This window comes from Saccostrea cucullata, unplaced genomic scaffold (assembly GCF_032062105.1).
Source record: "Saccostrea cucullata isolate Sc308-1 unplaced genomic scaffold, CSIRO_AGI_Scuc_v1 ctg709, whole genome shotgun sequence".
NCBI classification, from domain to species: Eukaryota; Metazoa; Mollusca; class Bivalvia; order Ostreida; family Ostreidae; genus Saccostrea; species Saccostrea cuccullata.
Window position 1 is genome coordinate 130,377 of NW_026926516.1, and position 18,369 is coordinate 148,745.

The 18,369-nt window shown below is 31.4% G+C and overlaps 1 protein-coding gene across 2 annotated transcripts in view; it reads right to left on the reverse strand.

The window, feature by feature from the left end:
* LOC134271911 (beta-arrestin-1-like) overlaps nt 1-14,682 on the reverse strand; it is a 28,218-nt gene extending 13,536 nt beyond the window's left edge. Inside the window, exons 1-4 of one of the 2 annotated variants that reach the window (XM_062754136.1) lie at nt 14,439-14,682; nt 6,691-6,721; nt 6,485-6,545; nt 751-995 (exon numbers count right to left, since the gene is read on the reverse strand). In XM_062754136.1, the coding sequence (XP_062610120.1) occupies nt 751-995; nt 6,485-6,545; nt 6,691-6,721; nt 14,439-14,479 (378 nt within the window). In that variant the 5' untranslated portion in view covers nt 14,480-14,682. Of the gene's footprint in view, nt 1-750; nt 996-6,484; nt 6,546-6,690; nt 6,722-12,864; nt 12,945-14,438 lie in introns of those variants that run through there. The other variant, XM_062754137.1, reaches the window with a different exon arrangement.
* Nucleotides 14,683-18,369: the final 3,687 nt, after the last annotated feature.

Here is an 18,369-nt window from a genome sequence, read left to right on the forward strand (position 1 = left end):
GAACTATAAAATCTTCCCAATTGTAATTTCTACAAGTGAAAACCGTGTTGAGAAAAATTAACCGGTTTTTGATGTTTCACTATGGTAATTGCTATCTGACATAAATCACATGTAAAATGAATGCTTTAAAGTAATAATTCAGAGCTGGCAGACAATGAATCTCTTATAGAAATCATTGTGATTTCTTTGATGTTCAGTAATTGGTTTTTATTAAATGTGAAACCTGTCTAATCAGACATGCTGTGGGAGATAAATTTTGTGTTATAATGGTCAAAGTGTCGGATAAAGCATTGTTATTACATAAGAAATTATATAGTTAGTTGGAAATGAAAATAGGGTTAGAATTTACAGTGAACGGATTACATAGATGCCGGATAAATCCGGTGTCACTGTAAATTAAAATGTCTTACATGAATAATTATTTCACAAAATGAAGTAACGAACTTAACTCTTATTACTCTTATTTGAAGCATTTTCTTGCAAAATATGATAAATTGCACGACTTTAGTTATCAGACATTTGGGTCATCAGAACCGACTTCATCTGATCTGATTTTCTGACTGCGTCTGGCTCATTAAACTATTGGGGCTTATTTTCAATCGCGTGTTAAGGTATGAAACAGCTGTGTCTTTTGCAAATTACAGCATTATAAAATTATTATCAGTTTTAATTAAAATGATGCAGAGCAGAATTTCAGATATGTTTCATGCGATATCAACATTACATATCCGTCTACCATGTCTTAATTACCTCAAAGAAGAAAGGATATGCATTTGGTCCAAGTATGGAAAGAAGCCTTTCCTGCAATGCCGTCAGCGGCTTCTGTTGTTCAACGACCGGAGGATAGACCTGGATAGTGGCGATAAATAAGTCCTTCCGGAAGGATAGGCCAATAATATCCAGGTCTTCTCTGCCGTATCGAAAAGCCCCGAGAACTTGAACGAATACCTTCTTCTGGTCTTTAACACATTCTGGGTCCACTAAAACTACGCCGTCTAAATATAAAATTGAGGTCAATGTTAAGAAATGGCCATATGAAAATCAAACTATATTTATTGAGGTATTATGTATGAAATAAGGTAGTAAATGTTTTCAAAGGGCTTCATCTTGCTATATTTTTATAAACAGAGAAAAATGTAACTTACAAAAAAATGTAAATTGGCCGTATAAAACGCGCAACATAGAAAATATATTGACTTTTCCTTGAATACTTACCTTATATTATTTCATGCAAATCCTATCATATCTGTGACACATATGTTGTTCATATGTCAAATTTTCAAATATACGGGGTTTTAAAACATTTCAGCCATAAATTTCAAATTATCAAACTCAACTTTCGGCACAACCGTATGTTTTTGTTCGATTATACGGCAACATACTGTAGACTTTGAAGAACGTTGCCATTTAATGAAGGTAATGAATCCAGTAAATTAACTTTTTTATGAACGTGTTTTTAACAACCCCTTCATGAACCAAGACGTTAATAACCCGTCATGAAAACTGCCATTAACAAAACTGCCATCAGCATTTTCATAAGCAACTTTTCCTGAACCGATTTTTTCATAAACCTTGCCATGAACTGCGTGTCACAAATCTTGTCATAAATAAACAAAATTTGAAATAAAATTGTTACTAACCCACGTATGAATGTTACCAATAAATCATCGTCATATATGCTACATAAAGCTATATGATCAAAAATATTAGCTTTAAGATGAACAAATTAAAAAGAAATATGAGCTTTAAGATGAACAAATCAAAAAAAAGAAGCGAACTGGCTTTAAATCAAAAACATACAAGAACTTATGACTGTCTATCCTTTTATGTGTAATCCGTATGGCTGCTTTTCTACAGTTAATCTATTTTTCGTATTATCCCGAATTACAAAATCCAGATTGGGTTACAGAAATATTATTGAATTTTTAAGAAAAATTGAAAACACTTTATTTTTTTTTTATCATAATCTTTTCCAACTCTTCAGCGTGTTTTTATGTTTTCCCAAATACGCATTGATGTTAAAAATTGCCCTTTGCATTTTTTTTTAATTTCCGTCATTACAGAAACTCCGCCACATTTTTTTCATATCATTGTGACAAACCTTTTTTCGTAACAAAATCAATGTCATTTGAATGAATATCTTAGTTCGCAGTTTTATCATTTTCTTGATATCCTTCATCTCTACCCTCGACTCTTTACTTCATCATGATAGTCTAATCCATATTGACAAGGAATATGATGTCAAATTTCCGCAAAAAACGCACTTCATACACATGGTTTTTTTATCCTCTTGTCAAATTGTGGAGTCATGTCTTCTCTAGGGTTTGTTACCAAACAATAAAAGAATTTAGAATGATGTTATCACATCCAGGAGATGGTTTTTATATTTACAGAATTCCTGCTAGATTTTTTTAAAATGAAATGTGCTTTGAGAATGAGTTAACTATACTCAGTTTTTAAAATCACCTTCTAGATTTTTTTTTATTGAGTTACGACACGTATTTTCTGGCAAACCCCTTTAATGCCATCGTAAAGTACCCTTTTTTCAATAATGCAAGTATTTAAAACACTTTTAAAAACATGTCCTCATTTAAAGCAAAAAATATCGAATTAGAAGGAATGTTATAAGCATGAAATAAATTGTTATTGTTTTAAACATATCTCATTGATAATGTATATTACAGGTTCCAAAAAAAGCAGACTTAATTACTTTAAGATATGTTATCCTTAAACAAAATGCACTTTTGAAACATTCTCTTAGGACATTTCAAAGTATTGCCATGAAATTTCTGATTAAGATTGCTCATACATAATAAAGATAGAATCTATAAGCCTTAATGTAAACAGTGTTATACTTTTAGCTATTACAATCTATTCTATTGCCAGTAATTGCAAAGCGATGTATTGGAATAATTTCAAGCTGATCTTGGAATTATCAGACTTAAAGGGGCTACAAAGACTGGTACTCGCAGCAATATTAAATGCACACCACACATAAAACTGTCCAGATAATATCTTGATGTTAACGTTTATTGCCACTCACTAAAACATGTCAATACAAATATATATACTACCAAAACACTTCACATCGTCGATCAGCGCTAAATAAATCCTCTTTAGTGCTAAATGTTTTCAAATAAATAGTATTGTTACAAAGAGAAGTTACAGTTCATTTCAGCATTTAACATTCATTAATGAATGACACTATAGTAAATGCAAATGTGTTTATACTTCAGTCACAATAAACAGAATTAATTGGCTTCACTTGATTTATATTTTCTTTCATTGTCTTGTATATACTAGTAAATTAATAATGAATGATGGTTCACTTCTTATCTACATCAGACATCAATACGATTTGAATGTTGAACCACATAAAAGTTTTGTTTGGCTAAGCCATGTACTTTTACAACACTAGAACATGTACTGGTTCTATACTAATGACTAATTCAAATCAAAGGAAACACTATGATGATGTAGAATGGTAATTTTATCACATGGCGTACATGAAAAACGAAATAAGTCGAAAGATATGCCGATATCTTTTTTTTCGTGGTTACTAAGAAAAACTTAAATAAACAAAAAGTCAAAGGTCCTGTGCTACAGCATAAGAAGTGGACAGGTGTAAATACAATATTGATTCTCAAGAACGCATAGAAAGAACTTTTAAAATTTTGAAACCAAAAAAAAAAAACGTTTTTGTCAGTAAACCTAAGTTCAAATCACGAGTTTTCGGCAATTGAACAATTTCTCAAAAAAGAAAAATAAAATTAATTTTTTGAGAACACGTAAAACTGCTTCTTCAGTAAAAAGAAAATTGGAAATGTTTATTTCTTGTGATTGGTCATTCAAAATTGTTTTACAAAAATTACTGTGATTTAAAACGTCAGTATTCAGAAGAAGTTAATATTGAAGGATGCTTGACTTTTTCATTAACAAAATCTATGTAGATTTTTCGAGGCCATGTCTTCCAAAAATCTTTTGAATTTATTATGGGCACTCATTGTCTTTCCTGAGTTATAGTTCATCTTTTAATTTTGTCTTTCCTGAGTTATAGTTGATCTTTTATTTTTTCAAATTCAGTCAAATGAGAATACTAATAGATAACACTTCATGATGACTCCTCGCTGCTCAAGTGCCAAGTATAGAACACAATTTGCAGCGTCTCCATATATTGATGACGTTGTTTAACGTCAATTAACTATTCCTATTTAATTTATATGTTGACAATGATATATCGATATATCACAACGACATATCACAGTGAATTCGAAATAAAAGACACCAATCAACAACAAAACTTCAGGCTTTCGTCAACTTTTCTTATTCATCATGTTAATGTAGTTATATTCCATAATCATGCACCTGCTTATTGAGTTATGTCTCCCATCTTAATCGAAACTAAGAAAATAGCATGATGTGAGTACGATCAATCTGTCAACCGACACAGGATACTCATAAATAAATAAGTTGATGCTTCAAGTCGAAGTTGATTTCAGCAGTCTTCTTTAATGTCATTTCGTAAATTCCTTTGTCCGTATTGTGACCATGTAGGCAATTACAACCTTTCATTAGGTTCGAACTTTGTCTGGAATATCTCATATAAATTTTCATACCCTTTCATTCTAAATTTGATTACAGATTATTCAGTCAACCTGATCAATATATGGCTCACGACCATTCTCAGCACCTGAAAATTACACGTGTCCGTGTTATTGTCCTGTTTATAACTTAATATTATTTGTATATTGTGTAGTTTTTTGATAACGATCACAACTAGTTATTTTCACCTATTATATAGGGATCGACCAAAATTATTTTTTCGAATTCGATGTAATGATTTTTCAAACACAATAGATTGAATTGTATTTACTTATAACATTAATTGTATACATTATAATGAATAAAATCGGCTGTAAAAAAAATTTGTTGAATTCGTAAAACGATTTCAAAGTTTATTCTAACGTATATTTTGTCAAAATTCTCTATCCCCTATCAGAAATAAAAGTTCTGATACTAATCTTGCAACTGAATTCAAATTGATATTGATTATTATTATTGTTAAATCAAATATATTCACGAAAATTTTGTGATATACAGTATATTATGATAAATTTAATCGGCTATAAAAAATTTGTTGAATTCATAAATAATTTGTAGTTTACATGCTAACGTATATTTTGTCTTTTCTCGTTGCGATTAGGCAAAAAACTGCATGGACTATTTCAAAGTTTGCAAAATTTAATTCAGGGCAATACTTTTTTGCAAATCTAATGGGACAAAATAACTGTATACAGTAGAATATAGGCAACTGTTGTTCTGGGGATAGGGGTAGGGCAAAACTATAGCCAATTTATATTTTACAAAGGAAACATCTTTAAAACTCTCCTTGTTCGAACACCAAGGTCATTGTTTTTCATATTTAAATGGAAGAATCTATAATCTATTCTGTTCCAATCATGAACCACATAGGATTAGGGGTGTGACCGCAAGGGACAATTTAATTTTTATATAAAAATACAAAGGACATATCTTTTTTTAAAAAAAATCTATCCAAGAACAGCAAATTCAAAATAATTTTGCAAACCACGGTTTACATGTAAGTCAGAAACCGGACTCTTCTAGACCCAATATATTTTGCTGATTTTTATCTTAGTTTATAAAATTTTAATTTCATATTGGTATCAACTTAAAAAATCTTACATGCTTCGATTTTAGAGAATTAAATGGTATCTTTTTCCGAATTGTGTTTCCATTTACTTAATGGAGAAATTAAATTTTGCTTGAATGTGAAGGAGTTATGAAATAGATTTAATACATGTAATCAGTTAATATCCAGTTTTCTTTGTTAGAAACAACTATAATTATTTTTCTTTCTGGAAAAAGAGTATTTTTCTTAAAATTTCTGAAAGCGAGTAAGAGAAACTAATTGAATTATTAACATTATCGGATCCTTTTCTACCTCACGGTAAACGAATCTGCAAAAAAGTTCTTGGAGAACGAGGGAAAGAAATGTGATATTGAAAAGATGTGCCTGTTAAACAATAATGTTCCTGCAAATGGAGAGGTTTGGAAATGCCAGGGTCATAATTCGAATAAACTTGAAGCTACGTTATGTCACAAAGCTTTTACTTAAGTAACTTGTAGTTCTTTAAAGTGTTTTAGAGGACACTTCCCATTTTTTTCTATTTTTTTATTTCATTTTATATGAACATGACTAGACCCTTCGAGTAAACAAACTGGAATCCTCTTTACCCAAGGTGCTTTCACTGCTTTGTTTCAAGTTTGGTTGAAATTGGTCCATTGTCTCTGGACAAAATTTGAAATCGTAAAAGGTTTACACCAGAGCAATGAAGACTATGGGCAACGCACAATATGTGATCATAAAAAGCTCACTTGAGACTTTGGATCAGGTGAGCTAAAATCGTAATGGATCTATCAAAGACCGCAAAGCTAGTTTATGAAAAAATTTATTTGTACTCACCAATAGGATCAACGTGGGTCAAGTAATCCAGAAAATCCCTCTTTCCAATAAAAACCGTGACCTGTTGAGAAAATTTTGTTAAACAGGGTTTACAACGCATAATTGAGATGCCTGATTTTTATTTTATTCTCAGAAGTTTTGGATTTCGTGAACGTCTCAAGAATCAAAAAAGTAATAAAACTATTTGGAAGAGAAGAATTATTCACCTTTCCATTCAAGCTACTCTTCTTGAAAATTCTGCAAAAGAAATAAAAAGACATTGATTGATCGAAGTAAATGATACAGTTAAAAGCTTTGCATAATTAATCACAGAACAACTTTCTTTTCAATTTATTTGACAGACGTTCATTTGTAATGATTTTAGTATCAGTATAAAATAACTCATAAGTGAAATTGTTTTGAGATAAACATCATGCAGTGAATGGATTTTGAAATAATTTCTCTTTTTCATATTTGAGGCGGTTGGTGGACAATCTGGTGATGGAAAGAATGTTCTTTTTAGTTTTTCATCTTAATTTTTGGATTTCCAACGTTTTGCATGAGCATCACTGAAGATACATAATTTGTTGAAATGCTCATGTCATCATAATCGGTACCGTATATGATTTACATCCAAAGAGCATTTTGTGGATTTTCTTTGATATTTTTGCTAAAATCTCATGCAGATTTTAACTATATGAAAACGAAGAGAAACTTTTCTTAAGATTTCATTTTTTTAGGATATTTTCTTAATCGGCAAAGGTCGTGTCATCTGATTTCACTACAAGCTTTTTTCTCTGTCATTAGAAAAAAAACATGATGTTTGACAGCCATAGAAAAATTACTGTATGACCTTGATTGACTATAAAATAAATTTCATATTTACAAACTAGAAAGACTTGAATTTGAAGTTTTTGTACTGCTTCTTTGCTTTTCGCGAATAAGGGAATAACTAAAATGCCATACTTCTGAATGATATTTTTAAAAGTGACAGGAAAATATTCCATACAGACCAAATAATTGTTAAAGATAAAATTAAATATTATTGAAACAAACATCAATAAAGAACCATGTGCGGTATTAACCAACATTTGCCCCCCAAAATCAAACTTTGATGGAGTAATATTTAATTAAGTCCTTAAACATGAAGTATATGCTGACTTCAAAGCACTGAATAATTTCATAAGTAATGATTTCATGTGTACGTAATTTCTCACAAATATGACGTAAATTTCAGTTTTTTATGGATTTTGCAGAAAAAAAGGAAATATTTCGTCGATATTTTAAATAAAAGTCACCGAGCGCATGTGTGTTCAGGATAAATATTTTGATATAATGTGTAGAATGATAATATCAATGAAATATGTCAATATTGTTCCTGAACACACATGCACTCTATAAATTTTAAAGCTTAAATTGTTGAAATTTTGTCCATTTTGTCCTCTTTCTGAAAAAGGATATAAAATCGGACTAGTTTGTGACGAAAAAAACAGAACTTGTGAATACACTGCTCTGGAACTATAATATTTTCTGTTAAAACTTATATTTCTCGTACAATTTATTGAATTCAGCACATTTCAGGAAGTTTTCAAAATTTGACTTTTGTGGGGGCAAATATATGCAATATACCGCATATAGTTCTTTCCAAAAAAGGGCGCCTCAACAAAATACTATAATCTTATGAAGAGGAGTTCTCGTAAATGTATATATCAATGTCTAGAGAAATATTTTATATAGAAAAATTCGGTAATTATTCGCAAGCATATGACATTATGACCAAAGTGATAGCAAGAGTAGTATGAATTATTCACGACTTGATTATAACCCTAAATTGAAAAATTGTGTAAGCCAAAATTATCATTTTATGGGTACAATTCCATTCCATCACAGAATGAGCTCGAAATGTAATTACATCAAAATGTGTAGATATGCTGGCAACGAACAACAATGTAATAGCTAGGTTTTTGTAAATTTCTGATGTATTTTACAAAATTAAATAAAACCACGCAACAATCTTCATTCCCTCCAAACGAATCAAAATAAGTTGTCTGCAAATTAAAACTTGATTAATTAATGGAATTTTCGAACACGCAAACTGTAATTGGAAACTTCAGCAAGTTGTTAATTATATATTTTTCTCTTTTTGGTGTTAAATACTACGACTACTACAAAGGAATTATGAAATATTGATATCCAAATGAAACCATTTTTAGAGGCAGAAAAGCTTCCAAAGACAGTATTATTATGTATAATTTGACAGAAATAGTGATATGAGTCAAAATCGTTAAAAGGATAAGTTGAATGATTAACTGATATGCAAAAAACTAAACAAACATCAATATAATTAATCTGGATTGTTACGTATTTCATTGGGACAGACTTTTCTTTTTTGTCCTTGTTTTTTGTATTTGACTTAGTTTAAAATTTATAACCTTGGTCATAATTTTTGAAGATTGATGTAAGGGCTTTAAATTATAACGTTTATTCCTTCTGGTTCCAACATACTGAATTTGAATTTTGACTTAATTTTGAAAAACTTCGACGGTCACCATGACTTTCGAACGGTTGTTGCTAGGGCTTTCATATCTTAAAATGTATATTCCTTGTGATAAGGATACCAAAATGTTTGACCCCATGATTTTGACCTTGCAGTGTGACATACTCCTAGCACTTTTTAAAAACTTTAACTTTTTCTTGTTGGTAGGCAAAATCTTTTCATATTTCATAATCTTGATCTAGCTGCTATACTGGGCATCAGTATTTCACAAACACATTTTATTTTTAAGGGAAAAATTGTTCTGCTAATGGTCATTTATTGTTTCAGGTTTTGTTTTTTTTTAACATATTGTATTGTTGATATAAAAATGAAATTGATCCCTGCCATCTATATTTTCTTCTCTTTTTTTTTTTTACAGAAATGCAAACCAAAAAGGATTAATACACACAATAGGATTTGCTTATTGTTTAAATCATTATGTTTTTACATCATTGTTTTACATCATCATTCTTAAAGTTTGAAATACTTGGAGAAAAGGTATCTAAACAGCAAACATTTCTAAACTCTGAACATGTTTTCCGATGATTTAAAATTGTCTTCCTTTTACATGGAATGAAGCAAATACATGAAGCTTAAAATACTGACACACAGCTATCAAAAATAAAGATTAAAAACGCAAGAAGGTTCATCGTTGAAGCATTGAGGTCTTACGACTTGTCAACTTTTGTCATATAGTACCTGATACCACCTCTGATTGTTTGGAGGTCCGTGTTTGCTATGCTCCAATTTTTGTATTGTTAAGTAGACTTTTGAGCTTGAATACTATTCCCTATCTTCATATATTTCATTGAAGGATAAATTGTTCGTAACTCGTTCTACATGTATTTATATCTCTACTGCATACATCAATTTTCGCTATTTAGTGATCTGCCACAAAAATAAAGTTATATTTGCCTAAAGTGCTTATACGTATTTGTAAACATCCGTAAAATGATGATTGAAAATCGTCACTAACTGCGCCTTTTTTCTCAATAAATAGAGGACTTGATTGAGACCAACTAATATGCATGAATTCCCATGTGTAATAATTTTTCTTGGAATTTCACAGAAAATACTATATGATACAAATTGCGTAAATCAACAAAGAAACCAGTTGGTGTTTGTTGGTTAAATAAAATAACTAATTCTGGGTCCTGTTAAAATAGAATTCAGAAAGAATTTCTTCTTTCCCTTGTGAGATTTTTTTTTTCGGAAAAAAATATCCAGCAAATCTTTCGAGAACATACAGTCTCTTGTTACGCTTTGAGAAAACCTTAACGATTTTATTTACATCTGATTATCATTCGAGAATTTCACCCCAATATAGTATATAGAAGAAAACACTTGCTGTGGCCTTCAACTCGACATTTAGATATATCGACGATGTATTGTCGATTAATAATGGTAACTTAAAATTCCATTCTTATGTCGATACGATATATCCCGGTGAGCTTGAGATAAAAGATACCACAGAGTCTGACACATCTCTTACATATTTGGATATTTTACTTGATAAAGATTTTAATGGTAATCTAACAACTAAGGTCTTTCCCTTACTTATGCAGCAATATACCTTTATCACCTACATACAGAGTTTAAGTATCTCAGTTGATTCGATACGCAAGAGCATGCTCTACGTATGAACAATTTCTAAAACGAGGTAAATTATTGACAAACAAGTTGATGAAAAAAACATCAGCAATTTCGTTTAAAGTAATAATTTCGTAAGTTCTATGGTCGATACAATGACCTTGTCAGCAAATACAATTTATCATTGAGTCAAATGCCGACTGATGTTTTGCATACTAATTGTGAATCCATTATTTAAACACTGAACTGACGACGATTTTTTCCGTTATTTCACGATCATGACAAGGAACACATGGCGGTTGTGACCGGTCAGCAGGGGATGCTCACTTCTCCATTGCAATTGATCCCACCTTTGAGGTTTTGACGGTCCGTGTTTGCTATGCTCCTATTTTGTATTGTTTTATAGACTTTTTATCTGGAATATTGTTCCTTATCTCCATATGTTTCATTCAGTAAAAAAATATATACGATTGATTGATTGGTTGTATGTTGATTTACGCCCCATTCGATATTTTTTTCCACTCATATAGAGACGTAATTACAGTATATACCAGTGAAGAGTTTCAGATTTTGACCTTTACTCGGCACTCGAGGGCCATTGAGCAGTGAGGGATCTTTATCGTGCCGACGCCTGCCGTGACACAGAAGCTCTGTTTTTCAGGTCTCATTCGAATGACCCGCAACTTTCACTTCAATTGCCTAGCGCCTTACAAAGGAACAGTTGCTACCCTTATTTTATCGACTTAGGTCGATTCGAACTCACGACTCCCCATCACGAAGCGAGTGCTCTACCGACCTTTCACCAAACGAAGTGTATAAACATGTTAAAAGTCCATTGAAATAATACTTATTGGAAGCAAGGCAGAAACGGATCTCTACAAACGTCAAAGGTGGGATCATGTGCAATAAAAGCTGTGTGTCAGACTACAATTTGATTAAAATATTTATGAGCTACAATAATCATACCTTATTCAATGATGCTTTGTCATACATCTTACTGGAGGACGCAACACACATTTACACTTATCAATACAAATTCTATAGAAAAATATAATTCCATAACAAATATTGTAATCCATTACCCAAAAAAATGGACATCTTGAAACGTTCATACGGAGTGCGTTATGAAATTGAATTATGACAAGGATTTTTTATACATCTCTACAATGCTCACCAGGATTAAAACGGCAATCAAAGGGAATTCAACGTTGGTGTGCTGGTTTCACGGACAAGCAAAAAAGACCATAATTAGGAAACCAGTAAAATCTTTCGATTGTTGAAGAAGAGGAAAGAATAAAGATAACTTTCATAGGTAATTTTTAGTCAAAAAGAAAGAGAAAGCATAATTATATATTATGTTTACTATAACTGAAGTCTTCAGATGCAGATAGTCTGGAAATTATGTAACAACCAAACCACTCATGGACAAATTAGTTTTAAAAGAAATAAAAAAGGAGACAACCTCAATAATGACCAAATTAACTTCCCCAAATGTTTCCAGTTAATGTCACTCTCGGGAAACTTGGAATGGAAAGCCAGCCTTACTTGCACGTCATAAAACACGTTCGTCTCTGAATTGCTAACTTAAACAAACTTAACTAAGTCTTGTATTTTAAAGAAATATTTTTTTTAACTGAAAAAGGAAGTACACAAATTGCTGCTATGTGAAAAAACAAACTATGCTGAACTGGAATGCTACATTTTTAAGGCAAGATAGAATGATTGATTACATGTTGTTTTAAGTCACTTTGGAGAATTTTTGCACTCATATCATGACGTGACAATAATTATTTTGATGAAGAGCTTCAAATTTAGAGCCATATACATGTACTCCACACTCAAGGCCTTTGAGCATTGAGAATTCTTTATCGTGACAACACAAGAGACATGCTAGCTTTAATCAAAAGTACGGATAATATATTCGTTTTGAAGAAGTATATTGTTGACAACTAGAAAGACTGTATTATAGGAAATTTGAGACTGGTCAACATATAAAAAATTTGAAGCCTTTTATGAGAACTTAGACAACTCTTTCTCTGTCAACATGGAATCTATAATTACGATTGTTATGTTTCAATGCTAAAATCATAAATCGACCATTAATATCATTATTCTCTTAAAAGGGGTTTGGGCAATTTATATTGGAATTTTTAAAAATTATTAAAGATTTTCAGATAAAATTAAGATTTTTTAACATCATCTGTTATTTTAAAAAATGAAGTGTAGAGAGAAATTTCAAGTTCATTATACAAAAAATTATACAGTTATTACTGACCGATGTGGTGCATTTCCAAAATCCATAAATGGGTCATAAAATTATTTTTCCCTTCATATGATAAATTATGTATTGTCATTGCAAAGTTTTCACGACTGGAGTACGAAGAATCAATATTGCCTCTAAAAATTCATATTTAGTGTCGGATAATTCGATTTGTCATTTACGATTTCTAACATAAACAGGGCTTGATAAAGTTTCGAAACAATACATCACCTATCTCTGAAAATATAGTTAATCGGGAAGACACTTAAGTCATTTCTAGTTCATTCCCATTTAAATGCCATTGTCAGACCAACGAAAAACCTGCACAAGTATTAAATAAATTGAATTTGTCCTCTAGCGTTTCTTTGTAATTGCTAAGCATTGAAAAAAAACGTTTCTTTTTCTTCCATGTAACAGTTTGTATGTTTTAGGACAAGACCCAGTTGTGGAGATAATGCTTTTTGCAAATTGTTTTTAACGCGTTTAATGGGAACGTTTTTCGTTGTCGTCGTATAGCTATTAATGAGATGTCACACGTCAAAAGCGTTAGTTTATATTTTATTTATATGTATTCTTGCTGTGTAAAACACCAATCTTTCTCTTTCCTCATTCAATCAAGAAAAACTCAACGTGTTTTCATTTAGTAATGCTTTTTAAGTTTGATGTTTCATCTGTGTAATGCATTTCAATTCTCAAATTGTTGTGATTATTTGACAATTTGACAAAATGATACTTTGCAGGTCAATATTAGTCCATTTTAACTGACATTTCTTTCTTGGTGATTTGAGGCAACTGCACCAAATCTCTCAAAGACAGACATGTTTAAAGCTAAATACGACATTGTCAGTGACATTAACACAGAAGTCACATTAGATAGAATGGTAGAGACAGGTTGACAAGTCTCGGTCATATGGAGCCTAATTAAACCCGTTTCAATCAATCTGACACTGACTTCAACCTCTGTTAACTACATCTTGGAATATTTCATCACGTGACAACATTTACAACTTCTCACAAAATCCGCATTAGCGTACAGTTTTCAAAAACGCAAATAAGGTTAATTGCGCTGCGTAATGAAATATTATTGTTAAATAATTTTAATGCCATCATTGTACTGAAGGATCTATCTTAAGTATAGGTCAGCCAGCCACGTAGAATTGAGCAGCATTTGCGAGTTTACATAAATTGACCAGAGTCAGGACCAACAAAGATACATGTACCAATAGTTTCCTGTTTTTTTTAAATATACATGTTTACCATGAAAACTTTAGAACTTACATACCTGGTTGCATTGCGCATGGCTTGATTTTGCTCATAGTCATTTTCATCTTCTCTGAAATTGGTTGTCTCTTATTTGAATAAACTATTGTCTGTCAGCATCTCAATTGTTTTTATACTTAAACACTTTACGGAGATAAAATGAAAAGTTGAAGCAAAAAGAGTAAAACTGCCACATAAAATAAAGCTTTGTAAAAATACACGCGCTAAAGTCAACATTAGATTTTAAGCTTAAAATTAAAAGGGATGTAGGGAAAGGTAAAACTGTTTAAATGAAATTAAAATTGAAAAATAAATAAAAAAATACTTACCTGCAAACGTCTAAAGGATCTTTACTCTCCTCTCTGGGCATGTCTTAACAGTTTCACAAAAAATAGCCAACTGGGATTCAAAAAGGCAGCCCAAGCCAAAAAATGCACAATAAATAGTGGATTCTAGATTCAATCAAATCAGAAGTTGTTGATTACCAAGTAAGTACAGATAATGCCATCCGAGCTAATTATTAACACAATTTCTCAGATGCCATCACTTAAGACAGTGGTGCTAGAACTCAGCATTGTCACGCATCTGATGGTAAAAATATTGGGATTTTCTCTTTATACGAGTCGGAACGATCGAATGCCAATTAAGAAATAGCCTCAGATCAGAAACAGATCAATGATGGCTCTGATTTTTCTATCTATAAAGTATAATATTTTAGATGATTAGGAAATTAATTACTACTTAATTTTATATGTACATTTACTATATTCGGATTTAAAATACATTTGTTAATTAGGAACAAAAGAACTCAGCCTGTATCCATCCATTTGAAAAGAAAAAGTAATTTCAGAATTTCAACTCCTAATTTTGATAATCAAAATTCCATATACTTTTCAGCAAATTAAGACAGCATGAGAATACCTTCTAATATCTTTGGTAAACTATAAATGCGCTTTAAAATATAACATATACTTTAACGAAGGTTACATAATTTAACGATTTAGAAAAAGTAGATGTCGATGGATTTAAAAGAAATAAGAAAATATATCAGTCACAAGAAAGTTGTTCATAAAAGTTAAAAAATATATATGCAAATTCTATCAGTAAAAGAATAAATGTTGCTTGGTAAACTTGCCCTAACTCTAATTGTCTTACTGTTAAGTTGTTCGTTTTATTTCTTCCACATCAAAATGAAGGCAGTTGACTCAAATTTAATCCTTTGGAAGACAGCTTCCTTTGGCGGCTTGTAGGAATTCTTACAGTATATTGTAATGTGATACACTGACTGAATTGGCAATTAGTAGGTGTCTTCAGGCAGGTATTCTGTATATATGTATCATATACACTGGTCACTACCATTGATTTTCAGAAGAACGGACGTGGAATCAGGATATATATATCAGAAGACGTCATCTTGCATGGAATGAAATTTTAAAACATTTTTTAATAAAATTCAAATCTGCAATGAAATTTTTTTATGTACATTTCTCATTTCACCAATTTACAATTTTTAATTGTTAATCAAGAAAACAAAAGCAGTCATTTACAATTAAAAGAGTAACTTGCTGAAAGACACATTTCATAATATTTAAATTTTTATATACTTATATAGAGGTACGCCATTCATTTTGTACTTAGACATCTAGACCAATTAATTGCATCCCTCTCTCCCCCGGCTCTGTTCTTTACACATTCAGTGATTGATCTGTGGCTCCCCCGTCGTATCCCCTTCATTGTCTTCCAACCTTGTACTGTCCATTTGAGGGTTGTTCTAATAATTGTGTTCGAGTATATTCTAATGACTTCCCTCTGCGAACTCCACCATCTTCATTAAACTAAGAATTTCCTTCAGCTACATGTAGCTTTTTATTGTGAAACGTTAACATCAAGATAACATTGCCATTGAATTTAAGCATATTTTTGCAGACAAAAGTTTAAGATAACGAGCATACGTTTGTTTATGTCATTTGTCTTCACTCTGTCCCTCTAAATAACAAGATGTGTTTGTGAAATACTGATGCCCCCGTATGGCAACATAGCGAAGATTAAACTTTCTCAAATGCAAATCAAATATGTTGGTACCCAAAGTAAGGTCTCACAGGAAATACAATTAAGAAAATTAATATGAAAGCCCTAGAGCCGTCTGTTCAAAAGTTGTCGCCAAGGTTAAAGTTTTTAAAAGAAGGTCAAACTCCAAGGTCAAGGTCAAAGGGTCAAAGGTTTGGTTTCTAAGGAAGGTCTTGTCACGATGATTACATATTTGAAGTATGAACGCCCTAGCTTTAACCGATCAAAAGTTATGGCCAGTGTTGAAGTTTTTAAAAGTCGGTCAAACTCCTAGGTCAAGGTCAACGGGTCAAAGTTGTTGGTATCATAGGAAAGGTATTGTTACAAGGATTACATATGTCAAGTATGAAAACTTCATTCACGGAGCATAAAAAGATGCTTACTCTTCTTTCTTTCACGATTGTGTTTCTTCTAATACAAAAACGATAACCACTTTAATGTACGTAGTGATTTCTCTATGGTCGATTTGTTATAGAAAAATTCACTTTTACATTGCATTTTGGATACGATATCCATAATAGTCATAAAACAGACAAAAATAGACAAAAAACTTATAATACACATGCTCAGTAACATTGATAATGGTAGATTTGGCCTTTTTACAACCTTACCATTCTAGACATACTTTTATCGTTATGGATGAAAAGTCAATGGAGCCTTCTTCCTCTTACTATAGCATAATGTTATTCAACATATTGATATATGGACATTGAAAACTGTCTCATCAGACACCTGTGCAATACGTCACACTGTGAATGCCGACGTTAATTTTTTTTCCTATTTTACTATTTTTTCCAAATTTTTCACTCTGTGCAATCCGACATCCTGTCTATTCCGACACAAAATTCGGATACCATAGACCCTTTCACGTTAACTGCGGTACTACTTTTTTGCAGGGCAAAATGACAAAATTTGGTGAAATATGACGTAAAAGTAATTGTTTTATATATGTAATTTTTAAAATTATCCATCAACAAAAACTTCGCCAAATGTTATTAATTTGCCCTGCAAAAGAATAGTACCGAAGTTATCGTGAAGGGGCGACTAATTGCATGTCGGATTAGACAGGTATAAATAATTATCTTCCAAACAATTTAAGTGGTATAAACTGATTTTGATATACTTTTATGCAAAACAGAGGGTTCATGACAGCTATCAAGAGCCCATATTGACTGTCAGCTAGGAAAGAGCTTTTTAAAATCTCATGCTTTTTAAGGTTTAAGACTTAAGCCAAAAGTTAAACTCGATGATGAGGTTAAATTGAGATACGCGTTTCGCGCCTCGTACGCAGAAGCAATTTCAACCTGACTATAAAAGAACTTAATGAATTTCATTAGCTATGTTCCTATCTCCGTCACTTAAAGGTCTTCGTAATCAACACTAAAAGTCTTCTCCTTCATTGAATGGCAAAAACTGTTGGATGAATATAAGCTTGACATTTGTCTATCATCAGAACTTCTGATTTGAACTGTCTGTTCACCCTGAAGTTCCCAACATAAAAGAACATATAATATTGTTTAGCAAACTGGTTCAAAACGTAAATTATGGCTCAGTAAGTTATTAAGAAAACAATAGAAAAATGATTATAAATAAATATGACTCTGTCACATATAGTTTCTCCGTCTCTTTGTTTTGCTTTTTTTACACTGTTAAGGCTCTTGACTTTTTCTCAGAACCACTGGACCAATTTCAACTATAACAACATAAAAATCCTTAACAAAAGGGCATTCAAAAATGTTCAAATGAAGAGCCAGATCCTCTTTCGAGTGGGTTTTTAAAGTGTCAAGATTCGATTTATCTGACATATATGTTTCATGTTTGGGTACTAGATAAAAGACACTAATATATTCGACCAACACAACATTGATGACTTGAGCCTTTACAGTGTCAACGACCCAACGTCCCTTATTTTCGTAGCAATATACAATGTATCATAATCATCTACATAAAGAAATTATTTCTGCACATTATTTCGCTACGCAGGAGCATGCTCTATGTACAAAAATTTCTAAAACAAAGAAAATTTTTGACAAATAATTTAAGTTGATAAAACAAGAATATCAAAAGTCTGGTTTAAGTCAACAAATCGAAAATTCTATGCTTGATATAATTACATTGTCGTCATGCATTTACAGTGTATTAATTAGGCCAGTATTGATTGAAGTTTTTCATACAAATTGTTAGCACAATATT